The sequence below is a fragment of the Panulirus ornatus genome, chromosome 7, assembly GCF_036320965.1.
Source record: "Panulirus ornatus isolate Po-2019 chromosome 7, ASM3632096v1, whole genome shotgun sequence".
NCBI classification, from domain to species: Eukaryota; Metazoa; Arthropoda; class Malacostraca; order Decapoda; family Palinuridae; genus Panulirus; species Panulirus ornatus.
The window spans coordinates 16,682,218-16,705,418 of record NC_092230.1 but is presented as its reverse complement, the minus strand read 5'-3'; the positions used below and the strand labels follow the sequence as shown (position 1 = coordinate 16,705,418).

Genomic DNA, 23,201 nt, shown 5'->3' with positions numbered 1-23,201 from the left:
TGAACCTCTTTAATCCAGCAACACTGGGACTTGGCTATTGCTGATCACAGAAAGTGCCAGAAAACAGAAATTGACCTTTATGGAACCTCCTATGTTAACGTATTATAGACCCCTAGTCTTGCCAGCTCAATCTACGTACATATTGCTTGATATCAAAGTTTGAACAAGACTTAGAATAGGAAATGATTCAGCCATCATATATTTCAAACAAGGTTTTGATTGTTACCTCAATACACATCAGAAGTATCCCCAGAAGGAGACTCCTCAAGATCTTGGGCAAGGTTTTTCATGGCATACAGTGCTAATACAGGGCAGATTCGTTTGCATTATACACTTGTTCTGGGCTAAGTTTTCTGCTGTCACTAACTGTACAAATTCACCCGCAGACTGTCACAGCTTTGTGATGAGTAGTTAATGTTACGAATAACCATAGGTTGATTATTGGCTTTGTTCAATTCTTGTTACAGTTGTTTTGTTGTTATCACCGAGGCAGCCTGCCCATGCTGTGTCAGTCCCAGCCAGGCATCCACCTCATACAATCTCTCTTGCCCTGTTTGTTGTTTAATAGAGAATTGGAGTTTTTATTGATTCTTTTAATATGACCTTACACTACATGCTTCCATGCCAGCACTACACTTTTCTCCACCACACTATGTGCTGAAATTCCATGCCTCTTCTTAAACTTGTGTAACCATCCTTGTGAATATTCCCAATCATAGTCAAGATTTAGTTATCTGTGAAAAACTTTGGCCTGCTCGATAAGTGTCTCCCCAGAAATGCTTACACCTTCATTATGCCGAACCTTAAATCACCGTTCAAGTGCACTGTCTAATTCTGTACTCTTGGCACCTTTCAAAGTTTTCTGAAACTTTAAACTTTTCTGGCTTTCATTTTCAGCAAAAATCTGAATACAAGAAATTAACAGGACTGTTAATTAGCTCGGCTGCAGTGTAAACAGATTTTGGCACCTTGAACATTTTCAATGGTTCTGCCCTGGTGGCAGATCCACAAACTAATGGTGGCAGATTCAAATCATGCTGGACCATGGAAGTTGCTGGACTGCAGAGTCCTGGATTAGAGAAGCACAACCTGTAGAACATTTCTGTAAATGATTATCTTTGGGTATTTTAATACTTATGTATTTGCTAATGATGTCATACCAAAATACTGTTTAGCTTTTATCCTGTCAGCTGGTAAGATACATTCGTTATCACTGCCGCTGCAATATCTACCTCATCCAAAGTAAGTGTAAGCATTTCAACATATCTGGAAGGAATGTTGAGAGTACTCAAGGGTGCACAGGACTGTAGGCCATCTCTATTGAGGTTCATTTAGAAGGTTTGATACTGTTCAGAAACTCATGATTATAGTCAAGTCTGTGGGTCTCATTGTTTGTTACCTTTGAGTCTTTAACAAGGTAAACAATCTTTTGAGAGTAAGATTTGTTAGAATATTTTGTTTAAAGTCATTTTGCATTTATCATGCATGTCTTAATGATATCAGGGCAAAATACTTTTACATTTGTATGCCACCAACTGGCAAAATACCTTCATATGCCATCTGTTTGTGCTTCAAACTTTGCTCTTACTAAAGTTATTCTCAGTGTTGCAAGTATTTCATGTTCATGTAGAGAAAATCATTCAGAAAATAGATACACTTCTCAGCACATATTTTGTGTGGGTGAAACAGGCTTATTTGGAATGGTTCCACCTAGGACATTCTTTAGCATGGAAGAAAAAGTCTGCTCCAGGGTTGATGTTCACCAAAGATCATGTGATGATTTTGGCCAAAGGAATTGCTGAGAAATTTTATGCTTAAGCAAATCTTTGCTAGTGTTTTAGGCAAAAAATCCTAAGGCTAGGAAGGCTATTAAAAGTCTGTATTACCAGTGATTTGGTAATGTTTGCTAAATTAGATGATATTAGGAGTGACAAAGACAGTAAATCCCAGCACCCCACTGCATTCCAGTGGCATCTGAAGCCTTTATCACCTTTTTTGTAGATAGTCATCAAATTTCAACTACATTCCCTGTGATGTGACAACATTCATTGAACCATAAGCAGTAACTCAGGGGTTATGTAAAAAGGTTTGCAGAAACTTCATTTACTTCATAGCACCCTCAATCCACCTTGCCCCACTCCTGCAGCACCTCATGCCCTAACTGCCATTTTTTTTTTTTTTTTTTTTTTTTTTTTTTGGTAAGCAGCCATAAGATTTCATATGCATTACTTATGATTAACAGCAACTGAATCAGATACTTCTGTGGATGTATAGACTAAGCTAATGCACCTCCTAGTACTCATCACTGCATCATATCCCAATCCAGCACCAGTTTTCATTAAATATCATATGAATTACATCATAACAGAATTTGGTTTGTAGGTGATAAGCTAGGTTGTTTCAAGTGTAGTTCATCCACAAGGGTCAGATTTGCAAAAATATTTGTTAGTAACATAACTCATGAGGTTGATAACATGGGTTTCAATAGCTCAACAATGTTTTGATTTGCAATGGGCAGCCCAGGAATACAACCCCATCACAAGTCAAGGTACTGGTGTAGGTCATAGTTGCAGATTTCGAAAGGCCACAGTTCACTCTGAAAAGGAAGACAAAGCAGTAGACTTCTAACTCAAAGTGTCACAGTGAAATCAGAAATGAGAAGAGAAAATATTGAAAAAAATAACTCAAATGCAAAGATGAAATTAAGGACTTCAACTATCGTAGGTCCATACTAACAGAAGAGTGCATACACTTAAATGATAGTAAAGAGATAAGTAAAGTACAAAAAACTATGAATTAGTTTTAAGTGAACTGATAAATGACCAGACTGACTTTCTATATTTTGCACATAACTGAGCTATCCATGATACCATTAGACTTCAAGAGGGCCATTGACAGCATGCCCGTTCATTCTGCTCTAGGATCAGACTCATGAAATCTCTCTTTTTATAGAAATGCAACACACAGTTTGCATGGGTATTAGACATCCTCTGCAGAGAGAGCCTGGACTCAAGTTAACTCAAGGAGATATGAAGATGAATAGTCTAGCTCCTTAAAGAAAAAGCAAAGCAGTTCCAAAAAAGAAACTCCTCATTTACACAATCATCACATCATTAAACATTTTAGAGTTCTATGATGTAAAGGGATTGACTTCTGTAAATGAAACATTTCACACAACCCAGAGCTTTAGATAAGACTGTCATTCTCAGATGCTCAATCACCTTGGTAAAACAGTAGAAGCACAGGAGAGCAAAGTGAGTGTAATTATGATATCATTGGAGATTCAATCCCAGCGTCCTCAAGAGGATGTAGATTGTCGTAAGTGAGAAAACTTCTCTGTTAAGTATCATTGTGGAGAATACATGTCTCCAGCAAGAAAGAATATTGTTGATGATATTAAGGAGCCTACACTTGGATTTCTGCCTCCTTTTTCTTTGTTGGAAGATGTCAGTGTAGGCTTCAACATGTTTCTACATATGCAGAATCAAAAATTTTGGTTTTTGACTCAAAATGGAAAAGTTGCGTGAACTAAAAACATGATCTGCTTCTGTAAGTAACTGTAAGTATCAAATTATACGAGAGATAGTGGGTTGTAATTACCCATTTGTACATCATGAGGAGAGAACTTTACACTCATGGGACCCCATCTCACGTACTTTATGCACCATCAAGAAGACTTTAATCTTTGGATGTTGCTACCATACAAAGCCTTCTTCTTTAGACTGTTCCAGCCATCAACTACCCTTACACTAAACCAGTATTTCTTTGCATACTTCTTAACCTTCCTCTTCCTCTTTCTCAGCTTTTGGTCATGACTTCTGGTAACTCTGGTCCTTTTGAAGAACTGTTTATTGTGAACAAGGATTGACTACAGAAACATTCACAACATTATAATTGTTGTTGAAGACAGTACCAAATGAACCTAGAGTAGATAACTGTGCGAGCAGAGTAGCTGTTTAAGAAAATAGCATTATACAACTAACAAGTGTTGAGTAAAGGAGAGGCAGTTGAGAAAAACATTAGCCTTCAACATACAATTCAAGTGGTGGGTGTTACATTCTAACCCTTCAATCAGGACAAAATCTCATTGTAGTTACTTGTAGGTACATAGATAGGTAAGTAAAATGGACAGCTGTGTAACCATCGATGTCTCATTGTAAATCATCCGTCAGTTCTGGTACCATCTTAGTTGCTCTTTACTCGACTTTCTCAATCACATTTCTATATTTCTTTAGGTACAGTGACCAGACCTAAATGGCATAATCCAGTTTTGGTTTACTATGTGTTGTGAATAGCTTGTCAAATATTTCTTTATCCATGTACTTGAATGTGATTTTGATATTTGCCATCATGCAGTTTACCCCTTTGATGTATCTCCTGATGTGAAGCTTTGGTGACAGAATAGGTGCAGTGGTGACCCCTAGATCTCTTTCACGTATCTATTTCTGTATCTGGTATCGTACTAAGTAGTATTCATACTGGGGCCTTCTTTTGCTGTGTCCCATCTTCGTTACCTTGCAATTATATGTGCTGTACCCTGTCTTCCATTCATCAGACCCTTTTTGGAATTTGTTCAGGTCCTCCCGTAAGCTTATGCAATCATATTCATTCCTTATTTCTTTCATGCCCTTGGCATCACCCACAAACATGTTTATGTATGAGTCTAGTCCTGTTAAGTTATTAACATACACCAAAAATAGCAGTGGTTCCATGACTGAGCCTTGCAGCACTCCACTTGTATTCTCAGCCCATTTTGAGATTGTACCTCTGACGTGCATCCTCCATTCTCTTTCGCATTGGGAATTTTCAGCTCAGCAAAGAAGTGTACCCCTTATTCATTCCTGTAGCTTTCTTCATAATCCTTTCCTACTCTCAAAATTAATGCTTTTCAAGTTATCTGTAAAATGTATTTAATCTTACCTTTCAGAGATATGTTACAGTGGAAAAAAAAATCAGAAGTATATTTTATCCACGTTCACTGATAATGTGTAGAAGTTTTGTAGATGTTTCAGTACAACATGCAAAAGAGTGTCAAGTATGTTACCACTGTACATATTTTATCATTTATTTTACGTACACCAAAATATTTTTTGCCGAATATTATTATGTTGTATCTTATACAGTGAATTATTTCCTCCTATGATCAGTATGATTTACTGATTTTTTCATAATTAGCAAAACTAAAATTTCGTAGAAGTACCATCCACATACCACATTGTACTAGCACACATGTTGTCAAGATCAGGTGGGTGCTGGCAATAATGCTTCCACTCTTGCTAGAAGGCTTTCTCCTGCCTCATCTTAGTAACTTACAATGCTGTAATAAAAGTTTAGTGTCCATAAAATCACATTCCACATAATCTGAATACAGATCATTTTTGAATAATTCTGGAGCATCATTGCCTTGTTCCTGTAAATCTAGCTAAAATCTCTGCAATTTCTATTTTATAAAGTTTATGAATATCTACTTTCATTGGCATGGTTAGAGAATTACTGACTGTGGAGGATATTGTCATGCATCTTCACTTCAGCCACTGTCCAGGCTTGGTATGCTGCCTTGAAAATGAGGCACAAAACTTGATGCATTAATATCCATCTAGGGATGTCGCTTGGCTTATGTAAGTATCCCTTTGGAGGCGTTAAGGGATTAATCATCCTCTAGTGGGGTACAGTGTCGAAGTCTTTCTGGCGATCTGGGAATTCACATTCTACTTACCTGCTCTTTGGTCCAAGACCAAGCTTAACCTGTTTGCAATGCAGGACCTCTTTTGTCAGAAGGCATGTTGTCTTCCAGTGTTCTGTAAAGGAATTCTGTTATAATCATTTTAAGGTTTTGATTTAAAGAAAATACAGCAGAATTTTATTTATCTCTTTCAAGAAGAGTATATATCCCACTGCTTTGGTGTAATGTTCCCATTATCATTTTAGTGTTTTCAGCAGCTATTCCCTAAGTAGACCTATATATCCACATAAATTCCTTTATTTTTCATAAATTACATGCAGACTACAAACTGATGACATCCTTTTGAACTGTAAAATGATTAGATCATAATAGGACTACAGTACTGTAATGCCAGATATTGATAAGCGCTCCTTAACCCTGAAACTGTGACAAACCTCATTCATCTTTTGCTATCATCTGTGACTTACTACATTAATTGGATCATAATCATCTGTGACATACATGACCTGAGAGAAGATTTCTGTGTCACCATCTTAAATTTTGAATTGTTAGCATTCATAAATACATTTGAAAACTTCAGCACTCCACTTGGCAAAACTAAGGTAGATCAAGGATTTATTTTTTCATTTTTCATACTTAAGCATGCACATCTTTAATCTTATAAGAATATGATACACTCAGATTTTTTTGCTCCTTAGTTTGTGTTCATAAATGCATTTAAAAAGCTCATCACTCCTAAACAGCAAAAGAGATATGCTTTTAAGGTTACAATAATAAGCATTCATTGTTGTATTTATAAAGTTTAACACTCCATGAGAATGAAACAGTTGTAGATAACATATTTTCTTTATTGTTCATACTCTATGCATGCATACCTCTGATATATAAGATCATAGTATGCTTTTGAGATTTTTTCTCATATTCGTTACAAATACAACAGTAATTAAGGTTTTTTGGTAGCTACAGTTTAAGGGTTGATTTTAGAGTCATACTTCTTTTTATTCTAAAAGCTAGAAAAAGACTCATTCATTTTTGGAAATTCTCTTGAGCACATTCTGTTATACTGTATATTGCTGTTGTAAGAATAATTATAGAAAAAATATTAGATAGCCAGAAGCAGTTGTCTGGAACATTTTTTCATTGAAATATCCCATAACTCATAAGTTTTGACATGTTTTCTTCTGGTTTCATGTTCATAAATATTGATATATTTAACAAAATATTTCAGGTGAATTATGGGAGTATGACCCAGGCCGAGGCTCTTGGGTACGTAGGGCTGCTGATGGTCCCTCCCAGTCAGACAGAGACTCACCTGCCAAGAAAGAGAAGCCTGCAACAGAAGCTAATCCAGATGGTAAGAAAACCAGATTTAGGTACTTTTTGGCAGAAGATATACATTACGTGGAAATTTTTCTGTATATTCATGAACGAGTTTTATATTTCTTGTACCATCAGATACTGAAAAGATTGAAAGGGAGAAATCATTACCATACTTCAGCTGAGTGTTGCCCATAACCCCTAGATGGGGGTCGACATTTATGGATTTTCTTTTACAGGATGACAACCAAGATACATGGATATTTTAGCTTTTTGTACCACTGTTTAAGCCTTTAGGTATAGCCAGTATTGGTTGATGTTTTTGACTTATTGTACGACTTGTAGCCAGTAAATGTGCATGGCTGTTGACCTGTGTGTTGTGCATACTCATTGACCCCACAGGAAATACTTAAATTATTAGATGACCTGATTTATCAAGATGGAAACTAATGTATATATACACACATCCCTCTTACCCTTACATTACTTACTTGATCAAACCACCTCACACCACATATTGTCCTCATACATTTCATTTCCAACGCATCCACTATCCTCTGCACAACCCTATCTATAGCCCATGCCTTGCAACTATATAACATTGTTGGAACCTCTGTTTTTTCAAACATACCCATTTTTGCTCTCCAAGATAACGTTCTCACCTTCCACACATTCTTCAGCGCTCCCAGACTTTTCACCCTCTCCCCCACCCTGTAGCTTACTTCCACTTCCACGGTTCCATTTGCTGCGAAGTCCACTCCCAGATATCTAAAACACTTCACTTCCCCCAGTTTTTCTCCATTCAAACTTACCTCCCAATTAACTTGCCCCTCAACCCTACTGAACCTAATAAACATGCTCTTATTCACATTTACTCTCAACTTTCTCCTTTCACACACTTTACCAAGCCCATGCCTCACAACCTTATAACATTGTTGGAACCACTGTTCTTTCAAACATACCCATTTTGTTCTCCGAGATAACGTTCTCACCTTCCACACACTCTTCAGCGCTCCCAGACTTTTCACCCCCTCCCCCACCCCGTGGCTTACTTCCACTTCCATGGTTCCATCTGCTGCAAAGTCCACTCCCAGATATCTAAAACACTTCACTTCCTCCAGTTTTTCTCCATTCAAACTTACCTCCCAATTAACTTGCCCCTCAACCCTACTGAACCTAATAAATTTGCTCTTATTCACATTTACTCTCAACTTTCTCCTTTCACACACTTTACCAAGCTCAGTCACCAACCTCTGCAGTTTCTCACCCGAATCAGCCACCAGCACTGTATCATCAGCAAACAACAACTGACTCACTTCCCAAGCCCTCTCATCCACAACAGTCTGCATAATTGCCCCTCTCTCCAAAACTCTTGCATTCACCTCCCGAACCACCCCATCCATAAAAATAATTAAACAACCATGGAGACATCACGCACACCTGCCGCAAACTGACATTCACTGGAAACCAATCACTTTCCTCTCTTCCTACATGTATACATGGCTTACATCCTTGGTAAAAACTTTTCACTGCTTCTTCCAACTTATGTCCCACACCATACACTCTTAAAGCCTTTCACAAAGCATCTCTATCAACCCTGTCATATGCCTTCTCCAGATCCATAAATGCTATATGTACAAATCCATAGGTTTTTCTAAGTATTTCTCACACACATTCTTCAAGCAGTCACGTGATTCGCACTTCCTCTCCCACTTCTGAAACCACACTGCTCTTCACCCTCTCAATCAATACCCTCCCATATAATTTCCCAGGAATACTCAACAAACTTATTGCTCTGTGATTTGAACTCTCACCTTTATCCCCTTTGCCTTTGTGCAATGGCACTATGCGTCCATTCCCAGTTCTCAAGCACTGCAACCTGATCAATACATACACTGAATATCCTTACCAACCAATCAACAACACAGTCACCCCCTTTTTATAAGAATTCCACTGCAATACCATCCAAACCCGCTGCCTTGCCAGCTTTCATCTTTCGCAAAGCTTTCACTACTTATTTGTTTACCAAACCATTTTCCCTGACCCCCTCACTTTGCACACCTTGACCAAAACACCCTATATCTGCCACTCTATCAGCAAACACCTTGAACAAACCTTCAAAATACTCACTCCATCTTCTCACTTCATCACTACTTGTTATTACCTCCCCATTAGCCCCCTTCACCGATGTTCCCATTTGTTCTCTTGTCTCATGCGCATTATTACCCTCCCTAAAGTTTAATGATACTTTCACCCCAACTCTCATTTGCCCTCTTTTTCACCTCTTGCACCTTTCTCTTGAGCTCCTGCCGCTTTCTTTTATACATTCCCAGTCATTTCCTTTACTTCCCAGCAAAAATTTTCCAAATGCCTCAGTTTTCTCTTTCACTAACAATCTTACTTCTTCATCCCACCTCTCACAACCCTTTCTAATCTGCCCACCTCCCACCTTTCTCATGCTACATACATCTTTTGTACAAGCTATCACTGCTTCCGTAAATACATCCCATTCCTCCCTCACTCCCCTCACGTCATTTGCTCTCACCTTTTGCCATTCTACACTCAATATCTCCTGGTACTTCCTCACACAAGTCTCCTTTCCAAGTTCACTTACTCTTACAACTCTCTTCTCCTCAACATTCTCATTTCTTTTCTGAAAACCTCTACAAATCTTCGCGTTCGCCTCCACAAGATAGTGATCAAACATCCCTCCAGCTAACCCTCTCAGAACATTTACATCCAAATGTCTCTCTTTTACACGACTATCAGTTAACACATAATCCAGTAACGCCCTTTGACCATCTCTCCTGCTCACATATTTTATTTATTATACTTTGTCACTGTCTCCCACGTTAGCGAGGTAGCACAAGGAAACAGATGAAAGAATGGCCCAACCCACCCACATACACATGCATATACATACACTTCCACACACACACATATACATACTTATACATTTCAACATGTACATATATATTGGAAAGGATCACAATTTTGCCCGTGATCAAGATATTCCTATGACTCCACGGGGAAAATGAAACACGAAAAATTCCCAAGTGCACTTTCGTGTAATAATCACATCATCAGGGGAGACACAAGAGAGGAATATAACAGTCTGTTGATATACATCGAAGAGATGAAGCTAGGACGCCATTTGGTAAACATGTGATTGTCCAAAACATGTTTTGGACAATCACATGTTTACCAAATGGCGTCCTAGCTTCATCTCTTCGATGTATATCAACAGACTGTTATATTCCTCTCTTGTGTCTCCCCTGATGATGTGATTATTACACGAAAGTGCACTTGGGAACTTTTCGTGTTTCATTTTCCCCGTGGACTCATAGGAATACATATATATACATACACAGACATATACATATATACACATGTACATAATTCATACTTGCTGCCTTCATTCATTCCCGTCACCACCCCGCCACACATGAAATGACAAACCCCTCCCGCCGCATGCACATGAGGTAGCGCAAGGAAAAGACAACAAAGGCCACATTCATTCACACTCAGTCTCTAGCTGTCATCTATAATGCACTGAAACCACAGCACCCTTTCCACATCCAGGCCCCACAAAACTTTCCATGGTTTACCCCAGACACTTCACATGCCCTGGTTCAATCCAATGACAACACGTTGACCCCGGTATACCAAATCATTTCATTTCACTCTATTCCTTGCATGCCTTTCATCCTCCTGCATGTTCAGGCTCCGATCGCTCAGAATCTTTTTCACTCCATCCTTCCACCTCCAATTTGGTTTCCCACTTCTCGTTCCCTCCACCTCTGACACATATATCCTCTTTGTCAATCTTTCCTCACTCATTCTCTCCATGTTACCAAACCATTTCAAAACACCCTCTTCTGCTCTCTCAACCACACTCTTTTGATTACCATACATCTCTCTTACCCTTCATTATTTATTCGATCAAACCACCTCACACCACATATTGTTGTGAAACATCTCATTTCCAACACATCCACCCTCCTCCGCACAACTCTATCTATAGCCCACACCTTGCAACCATATAACATTGTTGGAACCACTATTCCTTCAAACATACCCATTTTTGCTTTCCGAGATAATGTTCTCGCCTTCCACGCATATTTCAGTGCTCCCAGAACTTTCACCCCCTCCCCACCCTTCCGCTTCCATGGTTCCATCCGCTGCCAAATCCACTCCGAGATATCTAAAACACTTCACTTCCTCCAGTTTTTCTCCATTCAAACTTACCTCCCAATCGACTTGTCCCCAACCCTACTGTACTTAATAACCTTGCTCTTATTCACATTTACTCTCAGCTTTCTTCTTTCACACACTTTACCAAAGTCAGTCACCAGCTTCTGTAGTTTCTCACCCAAATCAGCCACCAGTGCTGTATCTCACGTATGTATACTTATATATATCTCTCCTTTTAAACCAGGTATTCCCAATCATAAGGCCTTTTTCAGTACACAGATCCACAAGCTCTTCACTATTTCCATTTACAGCACTAAATACCCCATGTACACCAATTATACCCTCAACTGCCACTTTACTCACCTTCGCATTCAAATCACCCATCACTATAACACGGTCTTGTGTGTCAAAGCTGCAAATGCACTCACTCAGCTGTTCCCAAAACACTTGTCTTTCATGATCTTTCTTCTCATGACCAGGTGCATAGGCACTAATAATCACCCATCTCTCTCCATCCACTTTCAGTTTTACCAACATGAATTTATAATTCACTTTCTTACACTCTATCACATACACTCACAACTCCTGCTTCTGGAGAATTGCTACTTCTTCCTTTGCTCTTGTCCCCTCACCAACCCCTGACTTTACTCCAAGACATTCCCAAACCACTCTTCCTTCCCCTTTACCCTTGAGCTTCATTTCACTCAGAGCCAAAACATCCACATTCCTTTCCTCGAACATACTACCTATCTCTCCTTTCTTTTCATCTGGGTTACATCCACTTACATTCAAACACCCCAGTCTGAGCCTTCAAGGAGGATGAGCACTCCCCGCTTGACTCCTTCTGTTCCCCTTTTTAGAAAATTTTAAAAACAAGGAGGGTAGTTTCCAGCCCCCCCACTCACGCCCCCTTTAGTCGCCTTCTGTGACACACGGGGAATACTTGGAACGTATTCTTTCTCCCCTATCCACAGAGATAAAGAGAATTATAGATATATTCTCATGAAATATAAAGTGAAAACGTTTTGTAAAGAATTAATTGTATCCATTTTTTACTGAAGTAGAGAAAATTTTTATTGCTGATCTCTTCAATATATGTACAGAAATTTCTTACTATTGTGTGGTGTATTTCAGTTGTTGAACATTAATAGCTTATCAGTATATTCTTATATCACTGACCAGTATGTTTCAGTATGCTGTAATGTCGATACATGACATGCATATTTTATGAACAAAGCTTCTGCATAGAATGTGTCAGAGCTGCTAAAGAAAAGGATGAAGTATTATGGATATGACCACATGAAAGATAGACTTCTTGAATTATTACCGGAGTAGGTATAAGTGAAATGAGTATGGAATTGCAGAAAGATGAAATGCTATATGTATTGTAGATCAGTCGATATGGTATGAGTTTGAGTTAAAATACAGATTAATGAATGGAAGTGTAAGTTACTGTATCAGTAAAATGATAAGAATAACCTACTTGGTTTCCCTTGCTATGAATGCACACAACATCTTACTTGGCTTAGATATGATAGTAAAGCTTATGGATTTCATGAACTTATGTACTTTAACCTTATATTTTTTGAAAGTAGAAAGTGATGCTGGAAGTGGTGAGGGTAAAAAGAGAGGACTCTCAGAAGATAAGAATGTGGATGAAACAGAATCTAAGAGACGAAGGACAGAGTCACCAACAGCTGCTGCAGTTGAAGCTGATACAACGCTACAGGAGAAGGACACCTTCAGCGATATTAGTGATGATGTGGATGATATCCTCAACCAGGAGGTAATACGGAAAGATTGTTTTTAACCACAAGTTGTTAGGTCGATATGATTTTAATTTTTTTAAGATTGCATATTGATTTCAATATTCAAGCTATATTTAGAAAAAAAAATTTGATTTTGATAGATAAGATACTCTGGTCAAGGAAGATAGAATGATACCCAGGACCCTGTAATTATTAACTTTTTGTGTTTACCCATTTGTTTTTTATGGGGTGGGAGTTTTACACTCTTGGGGGCTCCATCTCTTGTACTTTCTCTCCTGTCATGCAACTAATTGATTTATGTATGTTGTTTACATTTACTGTGCCTGCCATCAAATGACCAAACCTTCCCCACTTCAACCAACCCTGAAACTAGACTTGATTGTTTCTCTCTCCACTTATGCAATATTCATAGTCTTAAATTCAACTTCACTATCAAATAGCATCAGTCTCCTTATCCCCATGATCATCTCTCTGAATCCCAGCTCACTCTAATCTTTCCTCCATATGTACTCCAATGACAATAATTATACCTAATTCAATACAAAAGCACATATTGCTTGCCTTAGGATTCTTTAGTCTCCCCATTTTGATACTGTAAGGCTTAGTATTTACTATCTATCTATCTGTCTCTATCTCTGATCCCTGTTCCATTTGGAACTCCCTCAAAGTGGTGGCTGCAGCAACAGTCTCCATAACTAAAGAACTCTAGTGCCGTTTCTTAGCCTTTAGTGCCTCACCCTTAACAGGCCACTGGCAGAGGACAAGTCTAGCACAGTGTTTGCAGAGGCTTCTACCCAATGTTCCTAATCACTACTATCTAATGTTCCTGCCTACTACTTCTCCCAAATGTTTATACCTAATGCTCCTGCCTAAATGTTCCTGCCTACTACTTCCATTTACTGTTCCTGCCATTTTGCCAAAAGGCAGGGCTAGCGCATAGTTTTCACCGCAGGAAAATCTAGAGTTATGAAGAATGAGCTGCATGAGTTAAGTGTTGTCAAGTGTTACAATTAAAAGGAGAGATTGTATATTTGTGGACTGGATGCTGGTAGCCCACATGTTAGTGAGGCAGAAAGAAAAGACAGCTACTTGGGTCAGAGGAGTGCAACTTGACAACCACTAAAGTGCTGGCTTATTAAGCAGATGTCACTAACCCTCCTGATACTCAGGTGGGTAGTACTGGCCATATACCTCCCTGGTCGTTGGCTGCCTACCAACTACTACTGCTTTAGTAATATTTTTTCATACATAATCACCATTTCCCACATTAGCAAGATAGTGTTCCAGAATAGATGACTGAGCCTTAGTGGAAAAAATCCTCACTTTGCCCCTTTCCCTGTTCCTTCTTTTGGAAAAGTATAACTACGACACACAGGGAATATGTGGGAAGTATTCTTTCTCCCCTATCTCCAATATATTTTTTCAAATTGCTAATAGCACTGATAAACCTTTTGGACAATTTGGAACCACTGGTTTTGACAAACTGGCACAAACTAAACCTTTACAGATGTTAACTTCATCATTAGATAATCTACTGTAGTTTTTTAAACTGAAATGATCTTGCAGTATCAACACGGTAAACATCTTTGTTAGAGCAAACAAAACTTAATCCAACAGTCAGCTTCTTTATTATAGCAAACAAAATTTAATCATAGCTTAGGAAACTTTTTTGTTAGAGCAAACAAAACTTATAATCCATAACCTAGGACACACAATGAATCCTTGTGAAGTTGCTACTGGACAGGTTCATCACAAAGGAATGGTTTGCATTCTTAGTCCAATCACAGTTTTCAATAAGTTGATGTAACATACGGTTCAGTTTCCTTTGAAGACTATTCCATTTACTTCTTAACTTGTTATAGCATTAGTCCAACATGTGTTTCTTCCATTGTGCAGGTATAGCCATTTGAAAGGTGCATTTCTTCTCTCTTGAAATGCGAAAGGCCTCCTCCATCTCAGTCTTCTTTTGCTCAGTGTTTCATCAAAGTGAAATTATGAAAATCATCAAATGATCAACCAGACAACAATAAAAACCGTTGCAGCAGAATAGATCTTAGAAGCACTTGTTCATTGAGGCAACTTATGGAATTGAAATCATAACTTCAGTTTGTAGGCCATGATTAATGATTTGGAGGAAGCAGTAATGAAAGGGGAAAGACCAGGCAAGCTTGTTGAAAAGTAGTGGAAGAACCACGTGGTATCGATGTTGCAAGAGGTTACCTCCTAAAGCTTAGCTTCTATATTAGCTATATTTCCCCCCAGTTCTTCCAACTGTATTGTAATAACATTTTGGTTGTTTGACTTCCTGCCATGAGTTGTTGCTTGCTTCATATGCACCAAAAAGTTATTATTTCTCAGTGGGTGAATTGAAGAGTTTCTCTTGCTTTTTGGTTATTTTATCATTCTGTGTGATGATCTTTCATTTTATAAGAAATAGTTTTTTCTCTTTATGTTTCAGTACTGTTTCAGTATTTAAGATGATTTTGCTATTTGGGAGACCATTCTAGTGAGAGCACAAGAGAAAGATATTTTTGTCTTTGATTGGATACAAATCATTTCTTATTCCACATTCAACAGTGTTGTACTAGCTCATACCAAGGAGGTGGAATCCTTACCAAACTCCTGTCTGCCTATAAAGGAAGTTGTAATTGATAAATGATGCAGTAAATTGTATTTTTCATTCATTTTTTCAACACAGTGTTCTTCAGTAGGCTCTACCCTAATGTATGAATTATCATATACTTTATAAAAAATATTTAGGAGAAAATAAAGTGAAATAAAAGGAAGTCTTACTTAGCAGTGATAATTTGCAGTTGAATACATTCAACATGTAATGAATAAAATGATGTAAGTTGTATTTTTTGTATGTATGTTCTGTGCAGTTATCTTCTGTAGGCTTTTATTTAGAAAGATATCGAAGAAAAGTATGTAGAATAAGTGAAAGCCTTACTGAGTATCAGCATCATCAGTGTGAAACGTTCAACATAAAGTTAATAGAATATGATATATTGTATTTTTCATATGTTTTTGGGCACTTCAATGAATTTTTACATATTTTTCTTCACAGTTCTGTTCGTGAGATCTTGCTTAATACATGGATTACCCATCTGCTTTTCATGAAAATGCAGAAAATAGATAGAGTAAATGCAAGGCGTACCTAGTGATCATTTAGTGTACTCATCTGGTTGGCCACATGAATTTGAAAGTATAGCATGCATTGTAATAGTTGTAATTTATGAAATTGTGAAATGGGAAAATTTACTAAGAAATACTCAAAATACTACGACATTGCTGTACTATAGGAGGATGAACAGAAAAAGAAGACTAACAGGAAAGGCACATATGTTGTAGAAGTATGAAGCAAAGATTTGTCCATTATAACCTAATTTCAACTATTTTGTGATAACTGTAAGCCTGAATTTACACACTATTGAAGTGCTGTCCCTTAATTCTGATGCCTGAATATCTTTTATGATGTGTCACTGTGTTCAATGCCTAGAACACATTGGGAAGATATAATGTCATACAGGCTACTGCTTCTGATGGCAGAATATCAAACAAACACATCACATTGTTCCTACCCAGCCTTTCAGATGTCAGCAGGCTGCATATCATGCACAGTTCCTCAAAGGATCCTTGGGTGTGAAGAACAGGTAAACAGCCCCTTGGTAGTACCCAGTCTCCCTGGTCGAGCACTTGTCAACCTATCCTGCCACTAGTGCTGCATATGCTTCAGCCCTCACTTACAGGAGTCCATGAAAAATAATTAGATTTTATTAATAAATCAAAGGGAAAAAGGGTAAATTCTGGATTAGTAGAGAGGTTCATGATAAGCTCCTTAGGCTGGACTAATCACCCAGATTGTCAGCTGTGTTATACCTGACTTCCTGCCCAGTCATTTTCCCGAAACTGATGCAGATTATATGGTTTGGGAAATCTAGCTACTATCTTGTATTCTAAGCATTTTGATGAATTTCTTGCACTACCCATTTTCATTATCCCTCTGCACTGAGATTTCTCCCTTGTCTTTTGTAGATATAAAATCAAATCACCCACATAACCATATAAGTGGGCAACAGGTCAGTTGACCACCTACACATCTCTTACAAGTTCATTGACCCTATCTGTGATTGGTCAGTCTTTCAGATTGTTGCTTTGCATCAATACTTACAGCTAGTATGCCATAGGGCTCATACCTTAACCAGATAAATAGGAAGCATGCAACTGTCATTTTAGATAAGGTTTTCATAGGTTCAGTTGATTTTTAAATGTTTTCCATATTTTGTTGATTTTTAGAATTGTCTCCCTTACTTTGATGGTACCCCACATTTTCCCAGATCAGCATATTTTTGCTTAGGAACATATCTCCCACCCTACACCACCTCCATGTAAAGTGAATTTTATTTACTTATGTATATTTACATTTTGCTGCAGTGCCAGATTTCAGGAATGTAGCTTTGTCATTATACAAGGGCTAGATGTACCATTTACATATATAGGGTGACTCCTCTTCCACCTCTTCTTTAGCCAGAATGGAATCAGAAAAAGTCCACCTTGTTAACTCTTATACTATCACATCTATTCAGCCATCCCTTCCTGTCCACAATGATGTTGCTTCCCTTTCGCTGTTCTACAGGTATTGATTACTATTCTTCTGAATTAATTGCATATGTCCCATCCCCTGAGACATAGACCCATGGCACATAATTAGCTGCTGCTTCGTATAATGTCTGTATGGAGATCAACTACTTAGAATTGGGCCTTATTCACACCTTTTTATTTCCTCATACAGTCATGCTGTGGAATTCTCTTCCTTCACTCATCTTTTCCACATTTTGTAACTTCTCTGCTTTAAAGAATCAGGTCTAGAAAACACCTGAGGATCTCAGGATAATCCATGTCATAGTTTTCTTTCAATGCACTGAAAGCCATAATTAACATAATTTCAGCCAAAATTGTGAAAGAGACTTACATGAAAGATTACTTTTCCCTGTACTTCCTTCTGGATTTGAAGCTCAGCTCTTATGTGTTGATGCTTCTTTCTTTGCCAAAGGTTATTTTTCCTCCAAAATGACCTCTTCTTCCAATCCATGGTTCAACCATTCCTGTTCTGAGGCCATTCAAGCAAGGGATAAGGCCTATTGGGCTTGCAAAAACTCTCCTTCCTCTGACTTCCATTCATCTTCACTGCCCATAATCATGGCAAGCATGTTATCCATAAGGCGAAGTGCTCTTTTATTCCATGGAAGTGCAACAACCTCTCCTCATCATCCAGTGATAGGTCTTCTTGGTCTTTAGCTAAGAGCATCCCTAACAACTTCTTTCACTCTACCTTTCCTTCACCTTTCCCAAAGACAAAGCAACTCTCTTTGGTTCCCATTTCTCCTCTAAATCCACTTTGCATGACTAGCATTCCTCTGCCCACTGATGCTCCTCTGACTAATCTAACACCCCTTCCCATAAATTCTTTTTGGACTGTCCGAAAACCACTTCCCTCTCTAGACATAAGCAAGGCTCATGGTTCTGATGGCATCCATCCCCATTTACTGAAAGAGTGTTCATCCTAACTTGCTTTTTGTGCATGCTCATCTGTTCCATTTTTCTATAAAAATCAGAATTTTCCCCTCCTCTTGGAAGCATGCTTTAATACATCCCATCTCTAAGAACAATGACCATTCTGACCCCTCCAACTATCGTCCTGTTGCTTTGACATCTACCATTTCCAGAGTTTTTGAATCCCTCCTCTGCTCACATATCATCACACATCTTGAATCTCACAGACTTCTCTCTTGTCACCATATGGCTTCCGTAAAGCGAGATCCATTGGTGACATTCTTTCCTGTCGTACTAATGTCTGGTCATCATCCCTGAATGATTTTGGGAAGCCATATGTGGTTGCCCTTGACATATCCCAAGCTTTTGACAGGGTGTGGGATCAGGGTGTCATCTCTAAGCTCCCCTCTTTTGGCTTTCCTTCCTCACTTTGTTCCTTCATATTTAGCTTCCTGTCTGGCCGATCTATGTCTGTTGTTGATAGATCACTCTCCCCTCTTCATCAACATCAGTGTCCTTCAAGGTTCTCTCCTGTCTCCTACAATTTTTCTCCTCCTTTTCAATGATTTCCTTTATTCCACAAATAATCAAATGTATGCTGACAACCCAGTGCTGCATTCATCCACATCCTTCAATTCTGCTCATTCTCTCACTTGTTCTTCACCTCATCTTGCCACAGCTTCCCCCAAAAAATCAGAATTGGACAGTCAGGTAAACGAAATCTAGCCAAGTTCAATGCCTCCAAGACCCAGTTTCTACCCATCTCTCTATTGAAAACTCCTGACAACTCTCATCTCTCCATTGACAGCTCAGTAATTCCACCTCATGACTCAGTGAACATAATTGGTATTACTGTAATATCCACTCTTTCTTGTAAACCCCACACTACGGGAATAGCTAAGTCTGCTTCTAAGAATGAGGATGTCCTGTTTAGATGTCGAAACTTCTTTTCTGTTGAACAGTTTCTCCATTTATGCAAAAGATTGATTTGTCCTTGTATGAAGCATTGCTCTCACATCTCGGGTGGTTCTATCTGTGCATCCTTACTTGACAGAGTCAGAAGTGTTCCAACTTATAAACTGCTCCAGGCTAACTTCCAAACAGGACCCTCTTGCTCAATGCTGCAGTGTTGGTTCACTTTCCCTCTTCTTTAAGTATTACTATGATTTTTGCTCCTGAGGGCTGGCTGCTGGTGTGCCCCCACCACTAACAAGACAACACAACACTTGGCAAGCTGCTGTGTCACACCATTACTGTGTGGCTCTTGGCAACTCAGGTGCGGGCCATTTTGATAACTGTTTCTTTTCCCACACCTTGGAGCTCAGAACTCTTAACCTTCTCATGCCTTTCCCAATAACTATGACCTGGCGCATTTTAAAAGACTGGTTTTTCATTTCCTCCAAAATTCTCAAATATTTTCCCTTGTTTCTTTTTCATCCTCTTATTCACTTTCATAATTCTCTCTATTTTTTCAGTTAAGGCCCAACCTTGATGTTGATTTTGGTCTGTGACTGGAGCTTTCATTGTAAAAAAAATGTAAAAAAAGTGGATATAGGTTATTATAGGATAAAAAGAGAGACAATTGAGATGAATTACTTGTATGTTATATATTATATTATACTTTGTCGCTGTCTCCTGCATTAGCAAGGTAGCGCAAGGAAACAGACGAAAGAATGGCCCAACCCACCCACATGCACATGTATATACATACACATTCACACATGTGTATGAACATGCAGGAGGGTGAAAGGCATGCAATGAATAGAGTGAATTGTGACGATGAGGTATACCGGGGTTGACGTGCTGTCAGTGGATTGAGCCAGGGCATGTGAAGCGTCTGGGGTAAATAATGGAAAGTTTTGTGGAGTCTGGATGTGGAAAAGGAGGTGTGGTTTCAGTGCATTATACATGACAGCTAGAGACTAAGTGTACACGAATGTTGTCTTTTCCTGGCACTACCTCACGCGCGTGCGGGGAGAGGGGGATGTCATTTCATATGTGGCAGGGTGGTGACGGGAATGAATAATGGCAGCAAGTATGAATTATGTACATGTGTATATATGTATATTTCTGTGCATGTATATATTTGTATACGTTGAAATGTATGGGTATGTTATGTGCATGTGTGAATTATTTATTTTTTTATTTTTTATTTTACTTTGTCGCTGTCTCCCGCGTTTGCGAGGTAGCGCAAGGAAACAGACGAAAGAAATGGCCCAACCCCCCCCATACACATGTATATACATACGTCCACACACGCAAATATACATACCTACACAGCTTTCCATGGTTTACCCCAGACGCTTCACATGCCTTGATTCAATCCACTGACAGCACGTCAACCCCGGTATACCACATCGCTCCAGTTCACTCTATTCCTTGCCCTCCTTTCACCCTCCTGCATGTTCAGGCCCCGATCACACAAAATCTTTTTCACTCCATCTTTCCACCTCCAATTTGGTCTCCCTCTTCTCCTCGTTCCCTCCACCTCCGACACATATATCCTCTTTGTCAATCTTTCCTCAATCATTCTCTCCATGTGACCAAACTATTTCAATACACCCTCTTCTGCTCTCTCAGCCACACTCTTTTTATTACCACACATCTCTCTTACCCTTTCATTACTCACTTGATCAAACCACCTCGCACCACATATTGTCCTCAAACATCTCATTTCCAACACATCCATCCTCCTCCGCACAACCCTATCTATAGCCCACACCTTGCAACCATATAACATTGTATTTTATAGTAAATAATTGTAGGATTGATAGAATGAAAAGTGAAGATGTGAGAGGGGTATGTGGGAAGAAAAAATCATTAGAAATGTACATGAAAGTCTTATAGGATGGTATCATCTCATACAGTGTATGGCACATACTATATTGTTTGAGAAGGTTGTTAAAGAAGATGTAAAGAAGTGCCATAGAAGTTACAAGGAGATTTAGAATGTGGAAGAAATTAATATATGCAGTCAGAGAATTGGTCAAGGCTCTAGATATTTCAGAAGTAATTACATAAGGTAGGATTAAGGATTGTATGAAATGGATGCATTTTTTTATATGGATATGGTGTGAATGGAGACGTTATTACATGAAAAATCAACTTCAGCTGCAAAATGGAAAATTAGTAGCACTTTTTAAGTGCAGATGTCCATGTTTCACTTGACCATACTGGGATTAAGGTTGAGGATGTGTGTGTGATGTTTAAAGACAACATTTACCTGATCCATCCCATGGACTTTGGCATGAAGTGATGATGATAGGAAGGTAGTATTTTTTCCCTTCGATGAGCTAATTACTGAACATTTTCAAAAGGCATGGCTTTTACAGGCATACTTTTGTCCGTGCCATGTTAAATACTCTAAAAAGAAACAAAATAGTCCCAATTATATTTGATTGTGTGCTGATTACAAAATATGAATTTACTCAGTAAATATGTAAGCAATTCTTGTAAGTTTCTGGAAATTTTCTTGTTCACTAGAAAATAGGATTTTCCATCAAATACATATTTATGTGATTCTGAATGTTTTATGTGTAAACCTTATGTACAAACAAGGTACAAGGCATTTCACTAATCATAAGAACACATGATATAAGTTGCTGACAGTAGGATTATGCTTATATAGTTTCATTCAGAATATGTTTCTCTACTCCTCTGATACAGTGGGGAGAACAGCTGCTTCCATCAGATTGCAACAAAATAGTAAGCCATAGGGATATGTTACTGAAGTAAGGGGCAAACTAAACTTACTAAGTAGGAATCAAAGCTTATTTGGTTATGGTTAATTCTATAATGTTTTGCTGCTGATTTTTTTTTTGTATAGTTGAATGTTGCTTTATGGTAGAGACTAACAGAACATCCTCACTCAGTTTAGCAGAGATGTTCTAGATAAATGTGTTGCTTGTGAAATTTTACCATAAGACAGCCCTTTTGGAATGCTTGAAATAGGTTTTTTATATAAAGAGAAGAGCTGTTATATTCATCACTGAACCTTAATTGACAATTGCATTGGTAAGCAAAGTTTTGTTCGTGGTAATTAATTCAAGACAATTCATCCCCGGCAGGTTGGAGGATTCAATGATGAAGATAGTCGTAATTTGTGTTCCAGTCAGATTGAGGTTAGTACTTATTACTGTACAGTACTTAAACTCTATGTAATTACCTCTTACCTATTTGCAGTCTCTATTGTACTAGGAAGGAGTTTTATGCTTGAGGAGCTCCATCACTTGAACATTTTTTGTTATACAATTTCTTATATTCATTTATGCTTTCAGCATTAACTATGTCTTCACTTATCTTGTTCCATTCATCCACCACTTTGATATACAAGTACTTCTTTACATCTTTTTAACAAGTTTTGTGCTTAATTTCATCTTGTGTTCTCTTGGTTATCCTCTTTTGGACCATTTACTAAAAGTCATTATTCTAATAGAGAAGGTCCAGAAGAGGGCAACAAAAATGGCACCAGAATTAAGAGAGATGAGTTACAAGGAAAGAAATAAAGATAACATTGGTAATTATGATGACTGATGATATTAGATAGTAAGTCTGATCATTTCTCAGTGGAGGCAAGTGTGAAAGTTTCTAGAGGCTGTAGGAAAAGAAGAAATGGAATAGGTGGGAAGAGGGTGTTGAGGGTAAGCAAAATTGGAGAAGATGCTTTTATGAAGAGATACCTGGAG

The 23,201-nt window shown here is 38.3% G+C and overlaps 1 protein-coding gene across 6 annotated transcripts in view; it reads left to right on the top strand.

Moving 5' to 3' along the window:
- Positions 1-23,201, top strand: part of LOC139749432 (uncharacterized) — a 457,243-nt gene that overhangs the window by 343,011 nt on the left and 91,031 nt on the right. For 3 of the 6 annotated variants that reach the window (XM_071663280.1, XM_071663278.1, XM_071663281.1), the window contains 3 exons: positions 6,912-7,037; positions 12,787-12,980; positions 22,584-22,637. In XM_071663280.1, coding sequence (XP_071519381.1) covers positions 6,912-7,037; positions 12,787-12,980; positions 22,584-22,637 — 374 coding nt within the window. The remainder of the gene's footprint in view (positions 1-6,911; positions 7,038-12,786; positions 12,981-22,583; positions 22,638-23,201) is intronic. The other 3 variants (XM_071663279.1, XM_071663282.1, XM_071663283.1) reach the window with 1 other exon arrangement.